This window comes from Amia ocellicauda, chromosome 1 (assembly GCF_036373705.1).
Source record: "Amia ocellicauda isolate fAmiCal2 chromosome 1, fAmiCal2.hap1, whole genome shotgun sequence".
Lineage (NCBI taxonomy): Eukaryota > Metazoa > Chordata > Actinopteri > Amiiformes > Amiidae > Amia > Amia ocellicauda.
This window is the reverse complement of record NC_089850.1, coordinates 60,125,707-60,153,337: the sequence shown is the minus strand read 5'-3', so window position 1 is coordinate 60,153,337 and position 27,631 is coordinate 60,125,707. Positions and strand designations below refer to the sequence as shown.

General features: G+C 40.7%; 2 protein-coding genes across 7 annotated transcripts in view; both read right to left on the bottom strand.

The window, feature by feature from the left end:
* LOC136755353 (von Willebrand factor A domain-containing protein 5A) overlaps nucleotides 1-19,762 on the bottom strand; it is a 36,349-nt gene extending 16,587 nt beyond the window's left edge. Inside the window, exons 1-13 of one of the 2 annotated variants that reach the window (XM_066711871.1) lie at nucleotides 19,651-19,762; nucleotides 17,413-17,460; nucleotides 17,030-17,232; nucleotides 9,207-9,429; nucleotides 8,006-8,172; nucleotides 7,559-7,673; nucleotides 7,152-7,327; nucleotides 4,622-4,710; nucleotides 4,314-4,458; nucleotides 3,829-3,908; nucleotides 1,781-1,895; nucleotides 909-1,067; nucleotides 699-802 (exon numbers count right to left, since the gene is read on the bottom strand). In XM_066711871.1, coding sequence (XP_066567968.1) covers nucleotides 699-802; nucleotides 909-1,067; nucleotides 1,781-1,895; nucleotides 3,829-3,908; nucleotides 4,314-4,458; nucleotides 4,622-4,710; nucleotides 7,152-7,327; nucleotides 7,559-7,673; nucleotides 8,006-8,172; nucleotides 9,207-9,429; nucleotides 17,030-17,232; nucleotides 17,413-17,455 — 1,619 coding nt within the window. In that variant the 5' untranslated portion in view covers nucleotides 17,456-17,460; nucleotides 19,651-19,762. Of the gene's footprint in view, nucleotides 1-698; nucleotides 803-908; nucleotides 1,068-1,780; nucleotides 1,896-3,828; nucleotides 3,909-4,313; nucleotides 4,459-4,621; nucleotides 4,711-7,151; nucleotides 7,328-7,558; nucleotides 7,674-8,005; nucleotides 8,173-9,206; nucleotides 9,430-17,029; nucleotides 17,233-17,412; nucleotides 17,461-18,707; nucleotides 18,851-19,650 lie in introns of those variants that run through there. The other variant, XM_066711880.1, reaches the window with a different exon arrangement.
* Nucleotides 19,763-20,697: 935 nt separating this feature from the next.
* LOC136755744 (von Willebrand factor A domain-containing protein 5A) lies at nucleotides 20,698-25,981 on the bottom strand. 5 transcript variants are annotated; one of them, XM_066712275.1, is made up of 6 exons: nucleotides 25,847-25,981; nucleotides 24,863-24,948; nucleotides 22,696-22,815; nucleotides 22,107-22,249; nucleotides 21,776-21,902; nucleotides 20,698-21,184 (listed from the first exon to the last, which is right to left on the bottom strand). In XM_066712275.1, exons 3-6 carry the CDS (start codon nucleotides 22,757-22,759, stop codon nucleotides 21,105-21,107), a joined length of 414 nt encoding a protein of 137 aa, XP_066568372.1. In that variant the 5' UTR covers nucleotides 22,760-22,815; nucleotides 24,863-24,948; nucleotides 25,847-25,981; the 3' UTR covers nucleotides 20,698-21,104. The 5 variants fall into 5 exon arrangements, with proteins under 5 accessions (XP_066568372.1, XP_066568375.1, XP_066568373.1 ...); XM_066712278.1 differs by having other exon boundaries at nucleotides 22,107-22,246; XM_066712276.1 differs by lacking the exon at nucleotides 24,863-24,948 and having other exon boundaries at nucleotides 25,847-25,975.
* Between the last annotated feature and the right edge of the window lie 1,650 nt (nucleotides 25,982-27,631).

The following is a 27,631-nucleotide window of genomic DNA, read 5'->3' as shown; positions in this document are numbered from 1 at the left end:
TATTTTTGCAGATCTATATATTTTTTGTATTTTGTTTAATCTCTATCCCTTTTGTATTAAACATTAATTAATATTAAACCATTTTGGCCAATGTTTTTTTGGTCATATTTTGGTACAAATTTCTCCTGAGCCTCTAGTAGTATATTCTTAAAATATAACCATCCAATTTCAACTGAATCTGTATCCAGCATGCCCCAGTCTAACTCCTCAAAGTGCTGCCTTTTCTAAAATGTAGACCATTGTTTTAATTATTATTATTATTATTATTACTATTTTTATTTCTTGGCAGACGCCCTTATCCAGGGCGACTTACAACATAAGTGCAAAAATACAGAGAAGTACAAGGCAATCAATCAACTTTAGGCATCAATTTTAGACTTGGTCCTTGTTCTTTGAAAGAATGCCTCAAAGCTAACCATATTGTGATCGCAGTTTGCCATTGGTTCTCTAACTAGTGTCCCTCTGACTATCTTGGTCATTTGAAAAGATCAAATCAATGTATGCTCTCAGTCAGGTTGGTTCCTTGATAAATTGAGTTGAAAGCAGTCATTTGCCGTCTCAACCATTTCTATTTTCTGCTTCTGTAGTCCCAACTGTTGTGTATTTTTAGAAAATTGCCATAATCTCCTTTATACAGTGTAAAAATGTGTCTAGGTGTGCACAGATGAAAGCAAGGAGCAAAGAAAGTGTCCTCTTACCCAGTATCCTTGTCAGGTTTAAAGCTGAATTTCAGTTCATTCTTAACAGACGTGTCAGACAGAGTGTACTGGAGATTCACTGAGCCTGCTGCTCCACTGTCACACTAAGAGAGAGAGAAATATTACAGATACTCAAATACAGAGAGGAAGGGAGGGGGGTGCATTAATATAGAATCAAATGTGCTGCCAGTTTGCGTTGCGAGTCCTGACCTGTCCTGTGAGCTGGACGTACAGCAGTGCCCTCTGACCCTGGAACAGCACCTTCAGGGGAGGTGACAGGGGAGACACGTTCACTGCTGGCGGGAGGTCCCATTTCACAGAGATATCATGAACTGCAGGCTGCAGAGCGAAGCGCAAAGACTGCATCACCTGGGGAGGGAGGGGGAGAGAGAGAGAGAGAGAGAGAGTGAGGCAATATAGACACACGGAGATTAGGCTACTTTCACACTAAAAACAAGAGACCGATAGAGTGGGTTAATAGTGAAACCCACAGAGTAACTAATAAACAGCTGCTTCAGAAAAACAAGCACCAAAGACACAGAATCCACTAAACATGAATCACAGCCAGGAGGGGGGTTGGATCACTGCACACTGATAGACTCTGTGGCTTCTCAGGGTCCTTCAGGTTCGTGTTTTATAGACGTTCTCGTTGCATCATGTCCACAAATTGGTTGACAGCATGTATTTCAAAGTACAAATGAAAAAGGTAACAGTGCAGGAAAGAAACCTATAGACAGCATGGATTCAGATAAAACACACACAGAAACATAACACACAAAGAAATAACAGGAGAGTATTCAACTGACAACAAGCTGTACTAAGTCTGTACAGTCAATCTGGAGTCATGTTACATTAACTACAAATGCAGTTCTTGGGGGGCTGCAGTTTCATAGGACTGTGGTTCCATTCAAAGGAAAGGGCTGAGTTCTGGTCTTCACGATTAGAACATAGAAAGGAAATAAAGGAACGATCAAATGCACTCACAGAGACATAGGAGAAGACGGACGGGAACAGTAGATCTAACATGGTCTTCAGGTACACAGCTTAGTACATTCAAGCCAATATTCCTGTGTGTGTCTGACCTTGGGCTGCATGCGGTCCGTCCCGGTGATGAACTGGGGGTGTCCTGATCCCTCTCTGGCCATTCCTTTGATCAGAGAACTGGAGGCCCCCTCCCCGATGCCAAAGGTAAAGCACCTGGACAGCACAACACACACTAGTGTTACACAGTGTACTGATCTACACCAGTAGTTCTCTATGGGGGGAGATTACCGTCAAAAAGATTGGTATCCATCAAAACAGTTTGTACTTGTAATTACAGATGAAAATCAAAAGTACAAGTACAAATCACAAACGATTACGAGTACAAATCAAAAACACGAGTACGACTTTAGACAGGAGGGAGATTAATGACAAAAAGGGTTAAAAATAAGGGTAACAAATAATTTGTACTTGTAATTACAGATACAAAATCGCAAGACGTTACGAGTACGAAATTCAAGAAGTTACAAGTACAAATCAAAATTACGAATGGGAAGACCATGAAATCACTGACAGAAATACGTCACAAAGGTCAAAGGCAGAGATTGTAGATTGGGGGAACAATCAATGAAGATTTCACAGCACATGCGTTCAGCTCCGGTGTTATAACTAGGGAATGCTCATGCGAAATGCTGATGCTACTGCTTTTTTCTATCACTTATTTCTCTCTTAAGTCAAAATACCAATGCTATAGGCTTATTATAAAAACAGTGCATGTGCAGGGCTCACAAACCACACACTTCGCCATGTCTTTTGCCAAGTTCATAGCTCATATGACTTACTCATGTGGAAGGTGACCATACGTCCCGGATTTACAGGGACGGTCACAGATTTATTTAAATGTCCAGGTGTCCTGTAAAGTCGTACTCATAACTTTGTGATTTGTACTTGTATTTTCCATTTGCATTGGTAATTACAAGTACAAACCGTTTTTTTACAGATTCATCTTTTTGACAGTTAATCTCTCTCCATAGTTCTCACCCTGGTCATGGAGTTCCTGTCAGGGGTTTGGTCACAGATGAGAAGCCCCATTCACACTGAAATGCCGGAAAAGTTTGCCTGCTTTTTTTCCTGTTGTCCCCCATTCACACTGGGTTTGAATGCCGGAAAATTGCCGGCAAGGATGCATTCACACAGAAAACAGAGACTGCCGGCAAGAGCACTGTGGCCATGGGGACGAGACGCTACAGAAGCCCGTGGATCTGGAGAGGAGACCCGGACCAGCACTCTGGACATGTTTGTACAAGTGCGATCATTTCCCCGTTTAAAGATATGTCAGAAGCAGTAAAATACTCCGAGATGGATATTTAGGAGACGTCACACTACTGTGTTATTGTATATTTTTAAATCGGCAAAACAATCGCCATTCAGCAGCACAACACTGATTATAATATTCACAAATATAGCATCATATTGTTGTGTTCAATAAGTGCATACAGTGTGTTTAAATATTGGATACAGACAATTGTCACAGATTCTGAAAATTAATTGTTTTGCTGGTCAGATCTGCACACATCCTGCACAACATGAACACACCCATGTATTTGGTTGTATCAGAAGTAGTCAATTGTGTTAGACTGTAGTAACTTTATTAAGAAAGTTGACAAACGAGAGGAGGCCATTTGGCCCAGCATGTTGTTGACGTCATTATTATTTATTTATTGGCAGACGCCCTTATCCAGGGCGACTTATAACACAATTAAGTGCAATACAAAGTGCAAAAAATACAGTACAGTTCAAAGCATAATGCAATTTACAAATTAAAATTTACACAACTGTATAGGAAATATACAGTAAACAATACAATGTAGTCATGTGTAGTTGTTATTGTACGCATTACACAGACAGACCTTGCTGGAAAATTGCTGGCAACTGTTTCAGTGTGAATGGGGTTAGACTTACCTGGAAACACGATTAAATTATTAGTAATAATAATATTATTATTTCTTGGCAGATGCCCTTATCCATGACGACTTACAACATAAAGTAGCTTAACTGGTGCAGATTGTGCAACACTGTGAGGATTATACAGCTCAGACTGGAACCATCACAGTCTGAACTAATGAGCCCATCCTGTAATGTTCCCTACCTGTGAGAGAGGGCATTAATCTTCACCAGGTCTGTCACCTCTTTGGTGTTTCCCACTTCTCCATCTGTAAACACAAATAGCTGGGAGAGAGAGAGAGAGACTTTCCAAGACACAGTTTGTATTGCTGCATTATCTTGTTGAGTGCTTTGGCAAAACAACTTATTTTGTTACGCCAAAAAAGAAGGAGAGAAGGAGAGGGACCGAGAAAGAAAGACAGATGTTTCCAGTAATAATTAAACAAACTCCAGCCAATGCCATTACAAAGGCAAATATTTAAACCAAACTGCTTACTGATATAGTTTAAATTTCCCAACAAACTGAATTGTGTTTTATAATAACAAAAATAAATAAATACATTTGGCATGTGGATAGATATTTTATATAGTCTTAGTGCAGTGCATTTCAGTACACAGTGACAGGACTTTATCATACAGTCCCAGTGAAAGATCAGTAGACAGTGACGAGACTGCAGTAACACTGCATACCTGACGGGGGTGTCCATCTCGGCAGGGCTTCCTGTAGATCTCCTTCAGGGGCTCCAGAATCTCAGTCCCTCCGAGGTCAGCCTCCATAGTTTTCACCTTCTCCACAGCCGAGTCCATAGTCTCCTGGGTGTATTCCACACTGTCACTGAGGGATGGAGGGGCAGACGAACACTCAGTCCCATCACTTCTGTATTTAAGCCTCAGCTGAGAGAATTGCTCTACTCCTCAACATGATCTGTTTTGCCTATTGGATTGTGGAGCTTGCAGACCAGGCTTGTGTAAAATCACAGGTGTGTCTGGTTACTCACGGGAAGAAGGACTCAAAAGTCGACCCAAAGCCATAAATATTGAAGTAGCAGCCCAGAGGGAGGCTCTTCAACAGGAGCAGCAGGGTATCCTAGAAAAAGAGAGGGAGAGAGAGCAAAACAGAGAAGGGTTAATGCACACAAATGCTGGCCAATACCCAGCAACTCAGGCAATGATTCGTCATTTAATCTGTGATCTGTAAACAAGCTCAGGTACTCACCGTCATTGTACTGTCAAGTACATTTCAAATAGATTTGTAAAGTAACATTGAGACTTTCAACATTTGTTTCTACAATGTCAGTTTTGGCATAGCAGTCTGATGTCTAAAATAAAATTGCATATTTGTGAATACTAGATAAATGAGAAGATAAATGGTGATTTTGACACATTTCTGACAACAATAAATAAATACATATGCGTTTACAGAATACTTGTATATAATAATATACATTTCAAAAACAAAACAAACATGCTTTCAATTCCTCTTGTAGAACATTACAGCAGACAGGTCATCCCAGAAGGAAGTTTACAGACAGCAACATTTATGTTTATATCTAAATTGCCTGAAGGGAGCAACCATTAGGCCTAGGCCAGGGATGGCAATACCTTTTGACTTCATTCCCAAAGTCTGGTTTGTTTATGTTGCCAAGGGTGCCAATTATTAATTAGGGATGTAAAAGTTTATACTCGGGCTAAATGGCCATTTTTGTTGTACTTAAGTTATTAGACAAGAAATATTATAAATATGTAGGTTCCATTTTTGCTTACATATATTTACATATATAAAAAAGCAAAAGTAATAGCACTTCACTAGCTCTATCTTTTTTTTTGGACAATGAGCATCTTTAATCTTCATTCAAATAAGATCAATCATGCTTAATTGGTTATAGTGGAACACCTTTCCAAAGCATGTCACATCATTAAAGAATAAGTGCATTCATGAATACATCATTTACATGTTTGAGCATTGCTACAGCGCAGTAAAATGCATGAATCACATTTCATCATGCATTATGTGTGAAGATTATAATGCTAAAGTACATTACAATGTATTACATTGCAGCACAGGGACTCATGGTTGGTGACATCACACACTACACTCATCGCTTGCCTTCTAATCACACAGCACTCACAGGGGCCCTCCTGGAGTCTGCCATCCCCTGTGAGTCCAACACAAAGTCCCAGATCCCCCCACTGCCCTCTCGTGACAATACAATTCTCATTTGGTTGCATAAGTAACCCTTCTATATTGTCTAAAATATCTACTGCTTTTACATTTTGTAAAGTAACTAAAACTGGTAGTAGATTAATATACTTCGAGTGGCATTGATTTTTTTATGAGAAAAATAATGCATTGGATCAAACTACCGTGAATAAAAATAGTATGCACAAATACATTCTACACATCAAAGGCATCATTTATTTATTTTTGAGAATTTACAGCTTTCTTTTGCCAACTTTATGACGTTTTTAAATTGTTGGAGTGTTAAATATGAATGATTGTGGTAATTTCTCCATTTGATAACGGTAAACAAAATGCTTCTTTTCCACGTGTTCAATAAACACATCCATGCTGACCACAATTAATCACTTAAACTTACAGTATCTGTCATCTTCCTCTAGCTCCCAGAGTGCCGCACGGCAGCATAAACAGTCATCATAACATTAAGATTGTGTTCGTGCGATGCAGATCTCCACAGTTCTGCATGGATCTGGGCACCTCCACCAATGGGAGCGATGGGATTCTGCATATCTATGTAGAACTGCGGAAATCTGCACAACAAGAACCCGAGCTAAAACATTCAGAATATTCAGAAAATAACATGAGCGCTGCTCAAGTATTTGGGGGCAGTGCCGTCATTGCCAAATTTACAGTGCCAATCAGTTTAAAAAATTTGAGGGGCGGGCTGTACATTTTTGTACATTTTGTTTTAAATAATGTTATAGTACTCTTTTATTCTGTGAAGTACTCAGTGGCAAAGGGGTGAAGGGTGTTATAACAAATAGAAATGGATTGATTGGAGGTGGAATTTGAGCTTCAGCCCTCAGAATTTCAAGATCCATGAAATATGGTTGCACCACAAGAGCTGGTCTCTTGTTGGGTTGTGGGTATGTGGATTCCTCCGTATCTCATTACATTCTCTCCACAGACAGACACAATGTGTCCCAGAGCAACACAACCTAGCCCAACTAGTCCCTGCTTGAATGCAAGGAAATGCATTGCACTGAGCACCTGGTATACATCCCAAAATAATGGACTTAGAGGAGTGGATTCAATCTGTTTGGGTGCCATTTGTAATTTGATCAGCTGACCTGCATCGGATGTGGAATTTGAATAGTCCTTAAGACTTTAAAATGCAAGTGCCAATGTTGAGTCAAAAGGATCACGTCCTTCTATTAAGTGTACAGGGTATTATGGACAAATGTGGTCACACTACTTTCATCACACAAGTTTGCAAGCTGGCAACAGCTGTAGTCCCATTTGTGGCCAGTGTGACAAAGCCTTTGTTGTGTGTGGCTGTGCGGTGTTACCCTGGCACTCTTTATGCGCTGCATCTCTCTGGTCCCGGTGCTCATGGGGCAATCCATGCTGCCAGAGCGATCCACCAGGAAGATGAACTCCCCACAGGAAGACAGGGATGACAGCACAGCCACAGGGAACTCTGGGTAGAAACTGAGCATTGCCACGGCATCCGCCATCAATGAACCTGAGAGAGAGAGGAACAGAACGAGACCGAGAGAGGTGTGTGTTTATATAGAGAATGTCCAGAAGGTACCATACTACAGTTTCCCAACAAAATCGGTGCCGCCTGGCCAAACAAATGCATGAACACCAAAAAAAAAAAAAAAAAAACAGTTTTGAAAAGCTCTGCGCTCTGCGCCCGCTCTTGCGAAGCAGCTACTATCTCTGCTCTCTTCTCATCCAAACCCATCCTTACCAGGAGTGGCAGACGGTAACCCCGCCTCCAGGATGGTGGTGGGCTGGTGGGCGTTTTTATAATAGACCAACAGCTCCACATCCCGATCAAACTTATGACCAGGAGACAGATTAACCTAAAGAAAAAGAGAGAAATAGAAAAGAGACTGAGAAGTACTCAGGGATGCATTTCCCTGGGTTTGTGAGTCAGGAGAATTTAAACACCACAGTCATGCGAGTTACTCCCATGGTGAAAGAGGCACAGGCACACGCACAGGCACACGCACAGGCACACGCACAGGCACACGCACAGGCACACGCACAGGCACACGCACAGGCACACGCACAGGCACACGCACAGGCACACGCACAGTTCAGCTTACACACTGTCCTTATGTGCAACTTATGCAACTGGTGACAGCACCAGCCCTGCTTCTGTCATTCCAGAGGTGACAGACAGACGACTTACCTTGGCCTCGGTCTTGTCCTCAGTGAGGTGCTCCAGTGGGTCAAGGGGGCAGTTGGACTGGACTGTATCGATCCCGCTGGGGGAGCGGATGTTAGCACTGAGAGACAGGCTGTAGGGCACAAAGCCCCCGGGGGCAGCTGGTGCAGATGCGGTCATAGACATCCCTCCTGAGACAGAGAGAGACAGGTGAAAGGAACTGGATATTTCTAGTCTTGAACAGAAGAGGGAATTGAATTTAAGAAAAAATAAACAGCATGATAATTTATTAATCCTGTAACAATGCAAGAGAAATATTAAATCTGTTGGAGACAGATAATAGAAGTTATTACACGGTTAAATAGTTTGGCAAAATAAAGTTTTGTTAAAAAATAAAGGTTCTCTTAGTTCATAAGTTCAGTAATAACAATGTGTTAAGAACAGGGGTGTCATCTCTCTGAAGCAGGGGTTGGGAGAGAACTTGTGACATTTGTTTTTGTCAATAAGAAGGTACATTTTTAATGAAAACAAAGCAGTGGTAGAAATAATCCCTTAGTTGTCCTACATTATTAGATAAATCAGTAATTGGCTAATTGGCAAATTAGCCAATTTACTAGACTTGATCCTTGGATCACTATTAATGGACACCAAACAAGCACAATGGGTTGAATGGCCTCCTCTCGTTTGTATTCCTAGAATCAGCTTCATTGGAATGAGTTAAACTGATTTAGGTGTTTTTGCCTGTAAACCCCATCGTTCCAGTCTTTCAAATTCACCCCTAAATTTTGCATTCTATTCAGAATATCTAATATTAACAACACAGAGGGTATGCTATTTGCATGTCAATGTTGTGAGTCAGAGAACCCACTTGAACCAGAACAACAGCTCTACGGTAGTAATATTTTTTTTTTTCTGAAAGCGCCCCAGTTCCTGGAAGGCCATGTTTTTTTCTGGATTTTGCTTGCAACTGTAGCGCTTAAGTACTTAATTCATTTAGTTATCTAATCATTTACACATATCAACATTATTTTAAAATCTTTTACTGTTCATTTGAAGTTTATTAGATTGAAGGTAAGCCACTGAGAACACAATTCCCTGCCCTGTAAAGATGATTCTGGGAACTGGGTTGGAACAAAAGTGAGAGGGATTAAGTCACTGGGAGTCACTGGGGAACAAAAGCCAGAAGAATTAGTGTTCCTCTTTTGAGGGCCTGTCGTGTCCTTACCTGCGGGGGTGTAGCGGGGATTGAGCACGCCGGGCAGACAGAACCTCAGAGCCCCGTCCTCCTGCACAGCCAGCTCAGTGACGTAGGACAGGGAGACAGAGGCGCTCTGCCCCGGGGGCAGGCTGCCCACACTGAGCCGGAACACATCAGAGCTCTCGTCACTCTCCTCCAGGAGGAACGCCTGTTGGCCAGAGCTCACTGCGTCGTCATACTCATCCCGAGCCTGACAGACACAAACATAAGTCATACGGACGGATGTATAGATTTGTGTTGAGAGCTACAGAAATGCTGGTGCTACAACAGTGATCTACGTTCGTTTTTAAGCACGGGGTGTCTAGTTCAGGAATAAAATAGATTTTACTCTAGATCAAGGGGGCCAGACTCCAGTCCAGCTAGGCTTCATTGCAGCACAGCTTTTGTCTCCTTAATTGGTCTAGATGAATTTACACTCCAGTCTAGACTCTGAAATGTTCTGTGGGTTCAATATTTTGAGTAATCAAAAAATTGTAAGGTATCGGCTATAAAAATACAATATGTAAGTTTTAGATAAGCCTACCCGAGTAAATAATGCCATTAATTAAGTAATTGGTAGCTCCTGCTGCAACAAAAACCAGCATACCCCCAGGACTGGAGTCTGACCACCCTAGATGTTCTCTTCCAGCCAAGCATAAGGATATGTAGGCAACAACTCGTGCCCAATCAGTCAACAACAACAATCAATAAATAACTTTATTGTTTAGAATTCACAATTACAGAAGCACCAGCACTTTTACTTGAAATTTAAATGTAAACTGTATGGTGTGGACTGAATGCACAGGAGTTGCCGTCTACCTATCCTGCTGCTTTGCTGGAGGAGAACAATGAGTTTAGATTTCCGTCTTTCATTTAGTTGACATTTTTATTTTTTCTGAATAAGGTTTAGGTGACATTTATATCTCAGAGAGGCCTATAAATCCTTCTGGACTGCAGTCCTTCTGGACCTTACAGCTCTATATATACTAAAGTTAAGCGGGAAATGGATACACTCAGTCCTATAGTCAACCATCTCACGGTGTTTCTGGCACAAAGTGGGACTAGTGGTGAATGAGCATGTGATTCAGAGATAGGAAATATAGAAGGGGGAATCAGTTCCACACATCCTTTTGTGGTGAGCTGATCCCCCTTCTATATTTCCTATCACTTTGTGTCAGTGGGAGCGATGTTAATCTTCCTTTTGCAAAGTTATCCGGTTCTGTTGCAGTGTTGCAAGAAGTGAATACAAACATGGGTGTGGTAGCCAATAGTATCCAAGGTAAACATTTGCATAATATGCAATAACTAGTTTAACCATTCCATGCAGTCTTGTTGTATAGAAACGTATCACTGCCAAGCCTGAACACCTACACAGTGAGTGATGATTGAGGACACACATTGAGCAACACATCATGACCATCCCACTATGGAATTTGTTCACACTGAGGTTTTGAACAGGATGTTTGAAGACATTTATCATGTTGGTATCATCTAAAGCCTGTAGTTTGCCATAATATGGAGGTTAAGCACAGAACATTTTTAATAATGATTAGGGCCTAGATTAGGGTGGTCTGGAAACTGGTAAAATGTTCTTTAAAAGGTTTCTTTAAACATTTTCCCTGGTCTTAGGGAAGCAATAGGCAACGAAGGCAGTAATGTTATTAACAAGCAGTAGATCAGCATGAGCAAATGAAAACAATGTATTAATGCAGACCGATTACTGACCTAACCATTATTTTACCAAAAACAAAAAAGCACATTTAGGTTCTTGTCTGTTGAATAAGCAGTTGTGATTACATCAGATACTGAATTAAGACTTTCTAGATCAAAACACAATGATTCAGAGCATCAAACCTGACATACGTGTGTTTTTTCTATGCAAAGACAAAGTGAGTGCTGCAGCTAGCTAGCTAACTAACTAACTAGCTTAATAGTTGATCTCTTGAAAAGTTAGCTAACGTTACATGTAGTTCCCTACATAGGTAGCTGCATTTGACATTTCAGCCTAATGTCGATCTTATAGATCAAACATTGCCATCAGGTTCTGCAGGCCTTCAATGTAGATCAAGCTGTTCATGTCATATTCCTTACTGCATTTTAGCACGATCAGACGTGACCATGACAGGGGTCCCTGTCACAGCAGGGAGAAAAGATCAACTATGGAGGTGAAATGTTGCTGCATAGCAGTAGTCTATAAAAGTGGATAACTTAAACAAAATTATTTATGTTATAATGTGTAGCCCATATCTTAAATGTTCATATTTATTAGCAGAAGCAGAAGGATGTTGCGTCAACCAATGTAGTTATGCCAGAGGGTTGTGGTGGAGCTTGGAAGGTGAGGTTGTGTAATTCAAGTACAGTACAGGCAAAATGTACATGTATATAACATTATATCAGCCACAAACATTGAAATACAGAGGTCTGTGTAATAGCTCTTTTCACTAAGAGCACACATCACAGACAATATCTTAACTAATATTAAATGAAATGGCTGAAGGCCATACCGTAAAAAAAAAAAAAACTATATACCGGTATTCATTTACGGACCGGACCTTCATATTGGTATTTTAAAGTTTTCTATGCTAAACTGAATCATTTACTAATTACAGTGTCATTCAGTCATAGCATTTAACTACCAATGAACTGGATTGTGTTCGCGCATCCCACAACTTGCTGCTCCGGCTGCTTGATCCTGCGCTGTCTGACATGTGACGCATCTGATCAAAGAACGCTGATAGTGTTCGTGTAACGCAAACTTAGGCAGATCTGCGCAGATCTGCACAGATCTGCACAGCTCCACCAATGGGATCCGTTGGATCCTTCAGCTCTGCGCAGAACTGCGCAAATCTACGCTAAGAGTGCAACCCCCTTTCTTCACAAACCCTGTAGAAATGTATGTAATTGGATGACTTAATTTGTTATTATTTTTATATTATATTATATTATTTTATTAAAACAAAATAGAACTGCCAATCATTTAAGTAACAACTTAATTATTGTGTATCATAGATTTACATTATATTTTTTTTAATTGATGTAATTATTTAATAAAGCATTGACAAGTGTCGATCTAGAATTCTATATCTATGTTTTTGACAGTGCTGTTCACAGCTTCACTGTGTAATGGAAGTTGACATTCGCCTGCGCTAACAGTGGGGCAGCAGTAGCTTTCATTCTCTCCACACGTCCCACTTGATTTCCGAATAATCTTTTGCCTCACAGCCACGGCTCGCCTCCTGCAGCAGCATCTCAGAGCTGCGCTGTCCCGAAGAAAGGTGCGTCGTTGATAGAGTGGACATGATTTGGTTTCAAGACAACTGACACAGAACAAGGAAACATAATTCAATGTCATTGTGTCCTATTGCTTTACGAACAGTATAAAATGGCCATTAAAAAATACTGCCATACCGTCAAAAATGTGAAAAATACTGTGATACTGTATTTTGGCCATATTGCCCAGCCCTAGAAGGCAGTATTTTTATTGTTTATTCCAGCAGAATCAAAGAAATGTTGTGTCCACCTTTGCACATTTGTCTGATGGTTGTAATGGAGCTTCACAGGTGAGGCTGCAATCGTTCAAATAATCCAACCACAGTCTGTGTAATACAATGCAGTTTTTGGTTATTTTTGTGTATTGTGTTAATATATTCTAGGAAGAGGAGCAGCGGGTAGTCATTGCCAGGGATACTCCTAGCCCTGTAGTGATTAGGGAGATGTCAGAACAGGTCAGCACAGAGGCAGATGTAGCTCCGGTTAAACCATATCAGCCAAACACAAGCCTTATCACTACACAGAAGCTGTCAAATAAGACGCTTCGTTTTCAAGAGAGGTGGTTCAAAGAATTCCAGTGGCTCCACTACAGTCCTAGTGTGAATGGAGTATTGTGGTTATATTGCGCAAAAGCTTTCAAAAGCCAGAAATCACCACTTGCAAAAAACTCTGATGCTGCATTGATAACCTCAACCTCTGGATTCAGAAACTGGAAAAGGGCAATAGAAACATTTTCTTTACATTCAAGCAGCCAGTCACACAAGGTTGCCATGACTACACACAGTCACCAAACAAGACCAGTCGATACCCACTGTCCACAGTTAGAGCTCTCCAGCAAGAGAGAGCAAGATCATGCCTCTCAAAAATAGTGGGTACTGTGCAACTTTTAGCTAGACAGAGTTTAGCTCTCGGGGGCAATGAGAACAGGATGGAAATCTCTACCAAACACTACAAATTTGGTCTGAGGATGACCCAGTACTTGCTACATGGTTGACAACACGGTGTCATGATTATTCAAGCACACAATTTCAGAATGAAATCCGGTGTTTATTGGCCAACAGCATTGTCAAAGATATTGCCAGTACAGTCCTCGATCTACCACTGTTGCAATTCTCGAATATAATAGGTGGAACTCAAGACATTGCAGGAACAGAACAAGAGGCATTCTGTGTCCGTTATGTGGATCATCACCATGAAGCATTTGTTGGATTATACAAAGTCTCCTTGACAAATGGAGAGAGCCTGGCAAAAGTTGCTATGGATGTCCTGCTGCGCCTTAACTTGCCCATCTCAGGTCTGCGTGGACAAACATACGATGGGGCAGCAAATATGTCAGGAAAAAAATCAAAGGAACACAAGCCATACTAAGAGAAACAGAGCGAGTGGCTGGTTATGTCCATTGTCCTCATTGTATAAATCTTGTCACACAGGCTGCCTGCACATCAGCATCTCTGACATGTGTATCCACTGCAGTGCATTACAAGTTGGGCTGTCTGAATAGGCAATTGGGGAAATTCAAAACCCGGTTCAAGGATGTTGCCAGATGTGAGACTGGTTGTTTCCAAACTCTGAAGCCTTTATGTCCCACCAGGTGGACTGTAAAGACTGCAGCAATCCGCACAGTAATAAGCCAGAATTATTATTATTTCTTTGCAGACGCCCTTATCCAGGGCGACTTACAACATAAGTGCAATACAAAGTGCAAGGCATCAAACATTACAAATTCAAATTTACATTAAACAAGTATGAGTCTGTAGTGCTCAGTTTGGAAGAGATCGCTACGTTTGATGGCTCAGACACAGCAACAGCAAGAGGACTTCTTGAGAACTTTGAGAAAGGGACCACAGTCCTGGGACTCCTTTTAGTCTCTATGGTCATAGAGGAGTTGGAGTGCCCAAATAGCAGCTTACAGAAGAGAATGGCTACAGTTGCTGGAATGCTTGCTGCAGTTGAGTGTGTGAAAAACACTTTACAGGCAAGGAGGTCAGAGGATACATTTAAACAGATATATGACAGAGCAACATCAGGCAATCAGGCCGGCCTACAAGAGCTTGACAAGCTTAAGAGGATTCTCCTCTCAGGAGAGGTTAATGCTGTGGTGGACCAGTACCCAGAGCTGAAAAAGAGATCACCTGAAGTGCAGTTGTCCATGTTCAAAATGCACCACCAGTATAGCACAAGTTCTGAAGCTGCAACTATCCTCAGAGACCAGCTGCCTGAGGTCTGTGGTCTTTTCAGCCAGGTAGAAGCACTTCTTAGACAATAAAGAGAAAATTAGGGATGGGAAATTAAAAATTAAAATAGAATGGACAGAGAGGAAGATGGATTAAGGAATTAAATATTTTTTCTTTTGGGAGGAGAGGTCGGCATATAGTATAGCCCAAATATAAAAATAAATATACAATCAAATAAAATAATTATTTTAAAGAAAGAGTATTTGAATGAAGGGCATCAAAAGTAAGTTATTGTACTTTGATTTTGTCATGTTTCACAATTATTGAATGTAGCATATGAACCTTGCTTTGAAAATATGCATAAACTTATTGATATCTGACTTACATTTGCTTTAGGGCTTTAGAATGGGAGTGACCAGAAAGGGGTGGCACAGCATCAGTGTGCAACTTGTGGGAGATACTTATGCAGATCTCAGGTCTGTCCATTACGTACAAAGTCTGAGGGAGAGTTATAAGAACATAAGAAAGTGTACAAACGAGAGGAGGCCATTCGCCCCACGGGCATTTCTAGTTCTTGGGATGTCTTGAAGGGTTGTGAGCGCCCTTTTCTGTGCTTACAACCTACTGTAACCCAGCAGGTCTGTACACTTTCCTGCTCTAAGGGCTCAACCTTCCTAGGTTTTGGCGTGGACAACATCTCTATCATGGGCTGATTGACAAATTCTTCCATATCACGAATACAGCGCTGATCAGCAAGCCGAGTGTCAAGATCACAGACTTTGATCACAGATGGAATCTTCCCTTTTTCATCCAGGAAGGCAATCATTCTGAAAACCTGTTTTTTTGGGGGGGTTTTTTGTCTCTAGGTTTCTGTCCCCTAGTCAACTGCTGTTACCGTTTTCTCAATAGCAGCTTTAAGTACCTTTATTCTAGCTGCCACCAACCCACACTTAGCTGGCTCCACCTGGCATAGGCACTTAACAGAATTCTTGCTAGTCCTGGAGTAAATCACCTTTCCTTCAATCTATTTACTTTCACCAACTCAGCAGCTGGACTGAATTGACTTAAAATAAGGCAAACTCCAGACAAGATTAACTTCAATTACGTAAAAGCTAAAACAAAATGAAGAATGCTAAGACTCTCTGAAACTTGGAACACAACAAGATAGCTGCTCCTCACCTGTCCTGTGTCTGTCTTTGGCAACTTGTAAATACTCCTGTATTATTTAATATCTTCTAAAAAAAAGGGCTAATGACACCTTTTGCCACAGCAAACACTGATGCAGAGGAAAGATTTGAACAGCGCCGATGGAACAACCAGCAGCACAACTAAGCACTTAAATGCGGTGTTGAAGAGGCGATCTGCATGCAAAAACTACCTACATGTTGAGCCACAGCAAGCATGTAACATAATTCTCGCCTGTACTGTCCTTCATAACATAGCTCAAACACGCAAACGTTCCTCTCCATGATGGCAGGGGTGATCTTCCACGGCCCCAAGCGGATGGCGTTGTCACACCACTGGCAGCAATGCAGCAGGATGCACCAGCTGGACAGTTAATAAGAGATGCTCTAGTGAACCTTTATTAAAAGGGTCCTTGAAATAATACATTAAATCAGTTTTCAGAGAAATGGGAAGTTTGGGGTTTTTAATTATTTTGTTATCCAGTAAGATAAAGTCTACAAGTTATTTTATGCATTACGTGTATGTATATGTGAAAAAAGGTAACATAAAAATAGCATTTTAGTCTAATTCATTTTAGTCTTTTTGGCCTAACAAATTCAAAACAGAGGCCTATTCAAATCTGTACTTTTTAATCTTGATCTTGTGGTATCTGGATCAGAATGGTTCTATCTGATATTTTTCTGAAAAACAGACTCAAAATCAGCAGGATTACTCTGATCCAGTATTGCAGAAAAGGGGATTACAAAATCTGGATAATTCTGATCCAGATTAAAAGTTTAGAAAAACTGGGCCGATGGGATCAGCTGAGCCACTGTTCCCTCAGTTACTGGCTCCCCTCCTCAGTAACACAAGCAGTGAGAAAGAGCAAAAGAAGAATGTAATTGGATTGGATTAATGTAACAAACAAAGACTTGGCTTTTGACAACGGCTTGGATTTCAGACATTGATCATGTTGAGCTAGGCCATGAGAGGAGCTAGGTATTGATTTATTTTTTGTCAATTTCGAGCACTGTCTTTCCATAAATCACCACTTCTACATCACGTCTGCTTATTCTTTTCCTGAGCGGGCAATACCCCCCCACTGCCACAACAGATTTTATATACATAACCTATCAAAATACAATACAGACAATTAAAATATTGACTTCAAATCAGAATTCACAATAATATTCAGAGCCTCACCTCTTGCTTCTCTCGAACCTCGGCCTCAATCAGCACCCCTCCGATTTGGGCCTGGAAGCGATAGACAGCGGAGTCGCTCTCCATGGGGAACACAAACACAGCCTCCACTGGACTGGACTCCTGGTTCTCATACTGCAGAGTGGAGGAGACATCTGCCACAAAGCCCTGCACACTGAGCTCCACCGACACCGACTTCAGAGGCACTGAGACACAGAGGCAGACAGCGAGAGCACAGTTTAATCAAACAGAGAGAAAAAGATACACACAATAGCACAGAAAGTTACAGGGAAGGGTGTGATACACATACTGGCACACATATAGAGGTAGAGTAATACACACACAAACAGAGTGGGGTTAAACTGATAGACACAGTGTGGTTTTACCTGGTTCATTTTTCAAAGTCAGGAGCCCACAGGTGCGTTCCATCTTGTCTGAGGGAACAAAGCAAACCTGCTGGTTAACAAATGTTTTCAGCATTAAGAACTTTGTGCTTCTACTGACACGATCAATCAACACCCACCAATGGAGTATTTCATCACAATGTATTTGTGTATTTGAACTCTGGTCAGATAAAGTGGATTAGAGGACTCTTGTTAATTTAAAGATGTATTTTGAAAAAAGCTCACAAAAGCTGTTGGGTAGAAACGAAAAACCAGATTATTTTTCCCCCCTCCAGACTTAACAAAGCAAACCCAATTTCTACATTTCAGCCCCTTTGTCAATCTCTAATAATACACAGCCAAGCACATTGCAGAGAGGTAAGCTAAACAAAGCCAAACTCACTGAACTGAACACACACTCTTGACTCATACACACATGCACTGTGTGTGAATAATAGTCATGTGGAGGTTGACGGAGGTTCACAGTTGGTACTGAAATGTACATTTGAAGAATCATCCTTCTGTTCTCTTCTCTCTGACATTTAATATTAATGTTGGAATTTGACATCAGGATTGATTCTATAGAGTGACAAGCACACCTGGGGTAATGTTTAACATGACCTGTAACAGGACAGTATTGACTACGCTATCTCATTCCTAAAGTGTGTGTGTTTGTTAATGATGTGGTTTGTTTGTTCTTTAACTGAAAAAATAAATTCACAATGTCAATGCAAACTGGTTAAGAAGGCAGTCTCACGTTCTCTTGTTTTCAGCAGGTCCACTAACACTTATAGAGTCAGATTACAAGATTTTAAGTCCCCTTGCATTTGAAGCAGTGGAAAACCCTTGTCTTGGAGGGCCAGATTCCTGTAGTTCTCTTTTTAATCCCCATCTGCTTGACACCTTAAGACCCTTTCACACAAGCACACAAACTCAGAGTAGAAAGTGGGTTGAACCAGGTCAAGAGCAACCCACCTGACCACTGACACAGGTAGACGGAGATGAAAATCACAATGCATGCGTGTCAGCAAATCTTTACTTCCTTCACTCACTGTAGATCTGCACATGCTTATTGAAACTGTAGTGTGAACGCAAATACCCAACCCAATTGATTTGATACTGAAACCTAGGTAGAGTCGAGGATGCTATAGTGAAAGGTGCTTCATCTGAAACCTGCTATATCAACCCCTAGTCATTGCAGTGCAGCTTACATAGAAGTGACTCCGCCCAAACCTGTGGAAAGCAACTTCAGATTGCAGCAAATGATAATGAGACATGATCATTCCAAAGAAACGTACCCCGAACTGCATGTGCTTCTCCGCTCCCTTCACTGGCATCTGATCTCGGCTCACATCCAGTTCACGACTTTGACTATTACTCACCGTTGTCTTGACCAGACTGCACCCAGCTGACCCTCATCTGTCTATACACTCCCTGCAGACCTCTCTCGTCCTCCTGCGCCAGAAGACTAACGTTGCCTCCTCTCCAATCCCCTTCCTCAAGAGCCGCACCTTTTGCACCCACACCACCTAAGCGGTGGAACGACTTTCCCACTGAGGTCAGGACATCACAGTCCCTGAACAATTTCTGGTTATGACTCAAGACACATCTGTCCAGACTGCACTTGTAATATAGCATCTTATTCTCCAGAGCTGTTCAGCACTCCTGTGATTCTGCACTTTATACATCTCCTGCTCCTGCTTAATCACACATTGTTACATCTCCTGTTGTTCACTGTGATTTCTCCTCTGCCCCCTGCCTTTAGCACAGGTCTAGGACTTCACTGCATCGAGTCTGCACTTGTCACCTCTTTGGATGTATGCCTTGTATTTGGTAAAAACTACTTTTATTCCTAAATTATACTTTACATGAATGCTTAGTTTGAATGTTGTATTTCATTGTATTGCTGCACTTTTGTAATGCTTGTGTAACCTGTAAGTCGCCATGGATTAGGGCATCTGCCAATAAATACATAAACAAATAACACATCGATTAAATTGATCTCTCCTTGTGCGGCCATTTCGAAACATCGTTACACCAGTCTAGCTAAAGCATATTTTCGTGACTTCTTCTATAAACTTTGAAAAGAACAACTCGCACTGATGTCTCGTCCATTATTGTGCCTATAGTTTGTTTCTCGTATTAACACATTTTCCACAATAAAGCCACAAGTGTAAAAGTGATGGCTGCCTCAGTCGGGGCAGTCATTTCAACTCATGACAATACAAAGGCAGTCCTTACCTCTGCACAGCCGACGCAGCTGCTCTGATCTGTCCCGGCCCTGCGCTTCCTGAGTAAACACTGCGCCGCCTCCAGCGCACTTCCTCACTCGCTACACATGTGCGCCACGCTATTGGTTCAAACTGCAATAAGCCCCTCCCCCTTGCGCTTGTTTCGTGCTTTGGCTCTGAGGCGGAGACGCCCGAATGGCTTTCGTTTCACTTCACAGACACGGAAGTGAGTGGGATTGACGCAGGATTGGAAGCAGATTCGTATTTACTGAGTCGTATGTTTACAACCTCCTGCCCTGTATGTAGTGTTGCACTTGGAGAAGGATTCGCCGTTAAAAATACTTTCCGTGCTGAACTGTGAGACAGAGCTGCGGGAACAGGAGCTCCTCCTTGGCAGCTCCGACTACATTCACACTTTTCCCAGCGATCAGATCAAACTAAGTACAGCAGAGAACCGGTGCGATGCAAACTATATAGATATAGATATAGAGAGAGAGAGACTGAGACTGCTGCTGTTTTAATTTCGAAATTAAATCATCCAATATCAATTACAAAAACGTATTTTGTTTTTTTATAAATAACCATTAATACGCTTGCATACTTTTGTGATGAATTTAGAATAGTTTCATACAGTGTATTCCAAATTCAGATGTGTTACCACTGGAATGCATTTTAACACTGGAAGTCTTGAATAAGAAAGTATACTCAAGTTTACCATGGTATCTTATATGCTTAGCCATTGTACTTACTATTTTATATCTGTGCTGCATTTGTGTAAGTATTCACCCCCCAAGGACTTTTGGACATTTTGTAGTGTGACAGACTTAAATAAACTGGTGCAGCCAAATGCATTCAGAAGTCACATAAATAGTTGAATAGAGTCACAGTTAAAGTGCCACATGTTCTCAGATTAAATACACTAGCTATACAAATTGAATAGCTGGAATACTGCACTGTTGACAAATCGTTTGGCAGAGCTGAAAGCCAGGTCACCGCAGACATCAAAGGATATCTGATTTGTATTAAGTGTAAAAATAATACGAGGCTTATTTATACATTTACTTTTCCAGTACTTTATTCATTTAGTAACTTTACCTGCTGAAAACCTACATGCAAGCTATATTCAAAAACAAACCTACTACAAAGACAGACAGCATTGAACTGTGAGGTTTTCCTTACATGGCAAAAGTTGACAGAAAACCAGTTCCAGTTTGACTTGAGCAACCAATGACATTACTGCATCTTACAGAGCACATCCCTTCCCTTTGAGCATTTCTATTCAGCAATAAGCATTAGTATAACAGTATACAGTATGGGACCATATTTCTCATATTCAGTTGCATTGCACACACTTCTGTTTAGCTGTGGCTCTGTGTAGATCGTCAAAGCTGAAGCACTGCTGTTGAATGAGGCTGCAGTGTGTTGTTCTTCCCCAGCTGTGATGTCATGTTGGGGGGGATCTTTTCACAGCCCTAGGGTCTGAGGCTCCACCTGGCAGCCCAGCAGAGTGTTCCCAACCTGCATACACTGAGTCACACTGAGCCCTGAAACACACAGCATGCATTGTTACTGCACTGCACTACGGCACTGGTACACAGTCAGTGCAATATAATACAGCAGAGACAACTGCAGTTATTCCACTGTAGTACATTACGGACACACTGCAGTATTACTGCAATACAATAGTGACACACTGCTCTGGCACTATACTGTAATACAGTACAGACTGTGCACTGTCACACTGGCAGTACATTCACACCTCCTATAAAACCGTTTCCTGTACCAGTGGTTCATGTTTTAGTATAAAAATCCTTTACATAGAGTAAGTCTTTTGGGCCTGTTGAGAAGTATTTCAGTGTAACATTATTCTTCCATTCAGTGTCAAAGCTTTTCCATCCATTTTACAGATTTTCTTGCGTCTTCAATCCCCGAGTAAATCATGTTATTTTGCTGTCTGTAGGCCCCCATGGCAGACAGAATAAGGGCAGCGATTGCTAGGGATCCTTTGGCATCTCATTGGATTGGCTATCAGATTGGTTATCAACCTTTAACAGTCACATTACAGTCTTAGTATAGTCAGTGTGGTATATCATGATATTGAAACAGTCCGATTCTCCAGCAGGCTTCTCATTTACCTTTGTGGCCTTTGATCCAGGACACTGCCTTCATGGACAAAAACTGCCATTCATCCTTGGAATCCAGTTTGAATCCATACAGCCACAGCAGGGCCAGCACTGTGGCCCACAGCTCGTTGTTTGGTACCTAAACAGGACACACACAGAGGTGGGGGGGCAGAAATCAAGATCAACTGCTCAGGTTGGGCCATCAATAGCTTAACATCACCAACCATTAATGCAGAGCTGGACCCATGAAGTCACTTTACTCACTGGTCCAGTAAGACTGGCCTCATGTCTCCTGTACTGGAGAGACTAGATTCTCTTAAATCCATTGTGTGAAGTTGGCTACCTCTCCAGGCATTTTGCTGGCTATTTCCTTTTCCGTTTTTCCCAAAACTGAGGCTGAGAGAAGTTTTTGGTCAAGATCCCAGGATCCATTGGCTCTCTGAAGGGAGATCAGCTGTAACATGGGATCCTCTTCTGGCTCAGCTGCTGAAGAGATACACACAATCAATCAATCAATCAATCAATTTTTATTTGTATAGCGCCCTTCGCAGGGTAGCCACAGAGCGCTTTACAGACTGGTAAACATACAACAAACGTACAGCAAAATAAAAAACAAATACAATAAATTAAAATATAGACCTGTAAACATTTTACATGATCTAGAATAAAGTGAGTGAACATTTAAGTAAATAAACCATTTAGGCACGGAGGAGAGAAAAACAAAAAAACATATAGGAGAAAATGAATCTCTGGGGGTCCACGGCTTTAGGCCCAGGCCTAATTGTTGCCTCCCCTCCAGGCAGTATAGTTATTACAGCAGCAAGGAGATCATAAAGTTTTTTATCGGTGCTGCTGGCTATGGTCTTCCCTCTGCGCTGGTCATCGGGGGGTTGGACCATCAACAGGCTTTGGGTGGCGATGGCTCGTCAAACCTTGGGTGTGGATGCCCTGTTGACCCTCCGTGGTGAGATGCCTCTGGGGTGGGTTGTGCTTCATCAGACTTCCATGGTGGGGGACGAGGTGCCTTGTTGGACCCTCAGAGGAGGCTGTTGCTGGAAGACAAGAAGGCAGTTGTGCTCAGATACTGGTCATGCAATGCAGGACATTTCCAAAGACAGTTGTGCAATTGCATGTCCATGGCACACCGGCGGCACTATGGGCTAGAAAAACAGAGACTAAACAGATGAGTCTTCAGCCGTGATTTAAAGGCTAAGACAGAGGGGTATCTCTGACATTGGCTGGAAGATCGTTCCACAGCTTCGGGGCCTATAACTGAATGCTCTACCGCCTACGATTTTCTTGTGTATTTTAGGGAGCGCTAAGTAACTGGCTTCCTGTGATCTCAATGGCCGACCTGGAGTGTATTCAATAAGGAAATCTTTTAGGTAGGGAGGTGCCAGTCCCTTTAGTGCTTTAAATGTTTAAAGACAACTTTAAAGTCTATCCTGTAGCGCACGGGCAGCCAGTGAAGAGAAGCCAATACTGGAGTGATGTGTTCATGTTTTTTTGTTTTTGTTAGGAATCTTGCAGCAGCATTTTGGACTGAAGTGCAGAAATGGCTCTGTTTGTGCTGCCTGACAGAATGGCATTACAGTAATCCAATCTAGATGTAATAAATGTGTGTATCAATTTCTCTGTCCTGTAACAAGAGGAATTGTCTAGCAATAGTCTAGCAATGTTTCTAAGCTGGAGGAAGGAAGATCTTGACACATTCTGAATGTGTGATTCAAAAGATAGATTATGATCACAGATGACACCCAGGTTTCGTGCCATCTCCTTAGGGGTGACAACACACTGGTCAGTGCTGGAGAGATATATACAGGGCCAGCCCTTCCATTAGGCAAGATTAGGCAGCCGACTATGGCGGCATTTGAATTTGAGGCAGCATTTTGACAACTGGCTGCTGCCCTGAGTGGCACCCCAGCCACCAGCTCATAGTGTTGCTGCAGTTCCCGCCCTCACCTCATTCCCACTTCTCCTGTAGTTCACTCCCACTATCCTTGGTAGCTATGGTGATATGTGTGTTCATATTGGCTTATTCAGCGGACGAGTAGTCAGCAGCTAAAGCTAACATTTTTCTGCGTCATTAGAGCCTCTGTCTGGGTGGTAAGGTAACTTTTGAAAGTGCAGTAATACGTTATTCTATCTCAATTTAAGATACATCTATCTACATTACAAATAGTTGCTGTGCATCCATCTGGTTCTGTGACCTTAACAATGAAAGACTTAATATAATACCAAAATAACAACATACAATGTTTTTATAGTCTAAAACAAAACCAGTCGCACAAACTGAATAAACTCGTCCTGACCCGTGGCGTGCTGTGCTGTGCGGTGCTCTTTAACAGGATGTGCGTTCAGGGGATCCTCACATGTCAAACCTTTAAACTTTCACAAACCAATAGATATCACTCAGAAGGTAAGATGTCAATAATGTTTTAATTGCAGAAACAAGATAACATTTCTCACTTGTTGATACTTAATATTGCATTGATTTCTGTTTTCGGTGCTGGTGAATTGAAACCGGCTATAACAGTAACATGGATAACAATACATGGCGTTTAAATCCAGTTGCTTGACCCGTGTATCTTCCCAGATAGAACAAAATAAACTGTAGTCTTTATAAGTATTACACGTACTTACAATTTACAGACAAGCCTATTTAAGTTTTCAAGAAAATGTTTCACGATATCAGTGATTAGCAGAAAACGTGATACACCTTCTTTGACATTGGCACATTATTGATATGTCTGATGTATGTCGGTTTGTATGTCGGTGCCCCCTCAGTTGGAATATTGTGGCCCCTCACATTTTATTTTGATGCGGTTATTAATTGTCCATGTAGAAATGTCTTATGGTCATATACATTCTCGTTACAAAACTGACGTGCATCGCATTTCGCCAGCACCTTGGGGACCCGAGACCTCAGACACAATTCGAGCTCTGAGCGCTTCCCCGCCCCCGCTAATCAAGGACACACTTGTGGCCCCTGCCGAGTTCATCCAGCCGCCGGGACTGATCAAGATGCACTTTCACTTGTTTAAAAATGCATAGGCTACAAAAATGCAAAGTATAAATATGCAAGATAATTAAACTTACTGTATATAAAGGCGGGGTGACACGCCGGGAGGTCGAGTTCAGTGGGAGTTTAATGAACAGAAAGATCTGTGAGTTTGGGAGAGAATCTGAAGAAACAGGGGGAATAAAGTACCTCTGCAACAGATTAATAAACCACAGTTTTTGTCTTCAAAAACTCTGCCTCGAGCGCTTTTATTTCATTAGCGACCAAAAAGGCAAGGTCGCTACAATATGAATCCAAATACAGTATAATCGTAAATCAATTCTAAATATTTTGTAGTCATTTTGTATTACTTTAGTATAAATACATGTTCATTTGGATTCATATTGGTTTTTTTCTGACTTCATGTGAACGAAAATACACAAATTCGCCCGTTTTCTCATTGGAAATAAGTAAATTTCAAAATATCACTGTCCTGGTCACAAAAACAAAGTTTGTGGGGAATAATAGCTATTTTCTATACGTTTGAAGCCGCATGTTAGGTCTTAAAGACTAAAATAAATAAAGTAATTGCGTGCCTTTTGTCATATCTTCCCGCTTCCTTGTTCTGCATTCAAGTCTAATAATTTGGAGAAATTATAAAATAAACAGAGCCTACATATTTTAGTTAATTAATATAAAAACAGTTCTGTCATCAGTTTTCCCATTCATAATTCACAGTGTCTGCATGAAGACACCATGTATTTAGGTTTTGATCCATTTAAACCTCTGGTGATCGAAAGGCATTGATAACTGCTGTCCTGCACTGTACTTTAAAAAAAGAAAAAAGAAAAGAAAACACTGTACAGGTTGTAGGATACTGAGAGGGAACCAGCACTGTTTTATTATCAACCAGTATTGGTATTTGTGACTAAACAAATAAATAATGAAAAGGGATCTCAGACAGAGTGTTTATATGGTTATAAACGTGTTTCTTTTAAATCGTAGATTTATCAATAAAGTTGTAGCTGTAGTTTTACATAGTTTCCGATCAATCATTCGTAGAATAAACGCATTTAAGTTACCTCGCTCTGCTCTTTATAATACACTTTTAAATTGTCCAGCTGTTTTCGTCTTCAGTCAGGCGCTATTACAGCTGCTGTTCTGTCCGACAGGTTTTCTGTGCCTTGTATCTGTCATGTAACAGGAACACTGTGTCTGATATATAGCCTAAGCCTGTTGCTCAAATATGCGTAGGTTAGTATTTCACAACCTTTGGAGTTGTAGGGTTAGTCTGTCTTTTATCTGTAAAATGACATAAGAAAATAATATTTCAATGGGTTTTTTCCCCACTGAACCGGATGGAAATTGAAAGATGTTTGGTATCAGTGACACATTAACAAGCATATTCATATTGTACGCTTATGATGATTGTACTGAAATTCTACACAAAATGTGTATATTTTGCAATAAATCTAATTTACAAGGAGGGTTTGTGTTTGTTACTGCCACCTTTTTTTAAGTTGTCTTAGTATAATGTACTAATGTACAACACGTGATGTGTTGTTTTTAACACATTACGGAGTGTGATTAAGGCCAAGACATGTTGTGTTAAAGTTAACACAAGCTGTGTGTAGGAATATTAGCACAAATAATGTGTTATTCAATTAACAGTTATGGGTTAGTTTTACTAAGAAGATGTGTTGTTTTTGTGTAGTAATATTAGCACAAATAAGGTGTTATTTAATTAACATGGTTATGGGTTAGTTTTACTCAGAAGATGTGTTGGTTTTGTGTAGGAATATTAGTACAAATAATATGTTATTTCATGAACACTGTAATATGTTAATTATACTCAACACGTTGGCTTATTAAAGATAAACAAAATATGAATTTAACAAAGGAAACTATGTAGTAGTTTAATGTAAACAGATAAACCTTAATATTTATTATTACTATTGCAAACATGTAGCAGATGTCTTTGTCTTAAATAATGTATTCAGTACACAACAAATTACAATCATAAACAATTTATGCAAGACATAGTATAGTACATAAAAAATGCAATCATTTTAATGAATTGTACTTATTTACATTAAAGATGCTTTTCTGAAAATGAATTATGTCAAATAAAGGATAATACTAATTTTTGTTAAAGTTATATACAGCATATTATGCACTACATATCTGTGGAATAATCCACTTTTTAAATTAAGTTAACATCTCTTAAACGTCTAAATCTGGATATTTTAAGTGTAAATAACATGAATGAATACATAATAAATAAATAACACTAAATATGTTATACATTCAATGTTGGCACGTATAACAGCCCCACATACAGACTCAGTGCAGTGTATCTTGTTGCTGCGCTGCTGGGCTGCGCTGCTTAATGCGCTTCAGCGTGACACGTCTAGTACACAGCAGTACACAGGTCGAAAGTGAAGTAACATGATAATGTATCCGTTTCTATGTTTGATTAAACGAAGTATTATTTAAACTGCACTATATAAATTACAGTCCCCAGAGACAATAACGAAACCCATTATAACGCACTGGTGGTTTCTGTATGAAGTTGGGGTGGGGACTCGAACCCCGGTCTCCTGCGCCACTGAAAGACTACCGAGGCTTCAGAATCGTCACAGTATTACATTACTGGCATATTGTACTTTAAGATTATTTTTTTAATATTGGATATGTAACTATTACTATACTACTACTACTACTACTTTAAGCTGTCCTTGTAGAAAAATCGAATCGCCAACGTAACACTATAACCCTTAAAAAGTACATTAAATAAAAAATAATCGTCTACGTTATATCTAATATACGGAAGAGCACTGGAGCCATGCTCAAAAAAAAAATTCTGA

Excerpts from the sequence above, each read along its gene's own strand:
- LOC136755744 (XM_066712275.1), bottom strand. The coding sequence starts at position 22,759 with ATGAAGCACAACCCACCCCAGAGGCATCTCACCACGGAGGGTCAACAG. Across the intron at positions 22,250-22,695 it reads ACAGGGCATCCACACCCAAG|CAGCTGAGCCAGAAGAGGAT; the intron begins GTTTGACGAGCC and ends GTATCTCTTCAG. Across the intron at positions 21,185-21,775 it reads CTGGATCAAAGGCCACAAAG|GGCTCAGTGTGACTCAGTGT; the intron begins GTAAATGAGAAG and ends TGTGTGTTTCAG.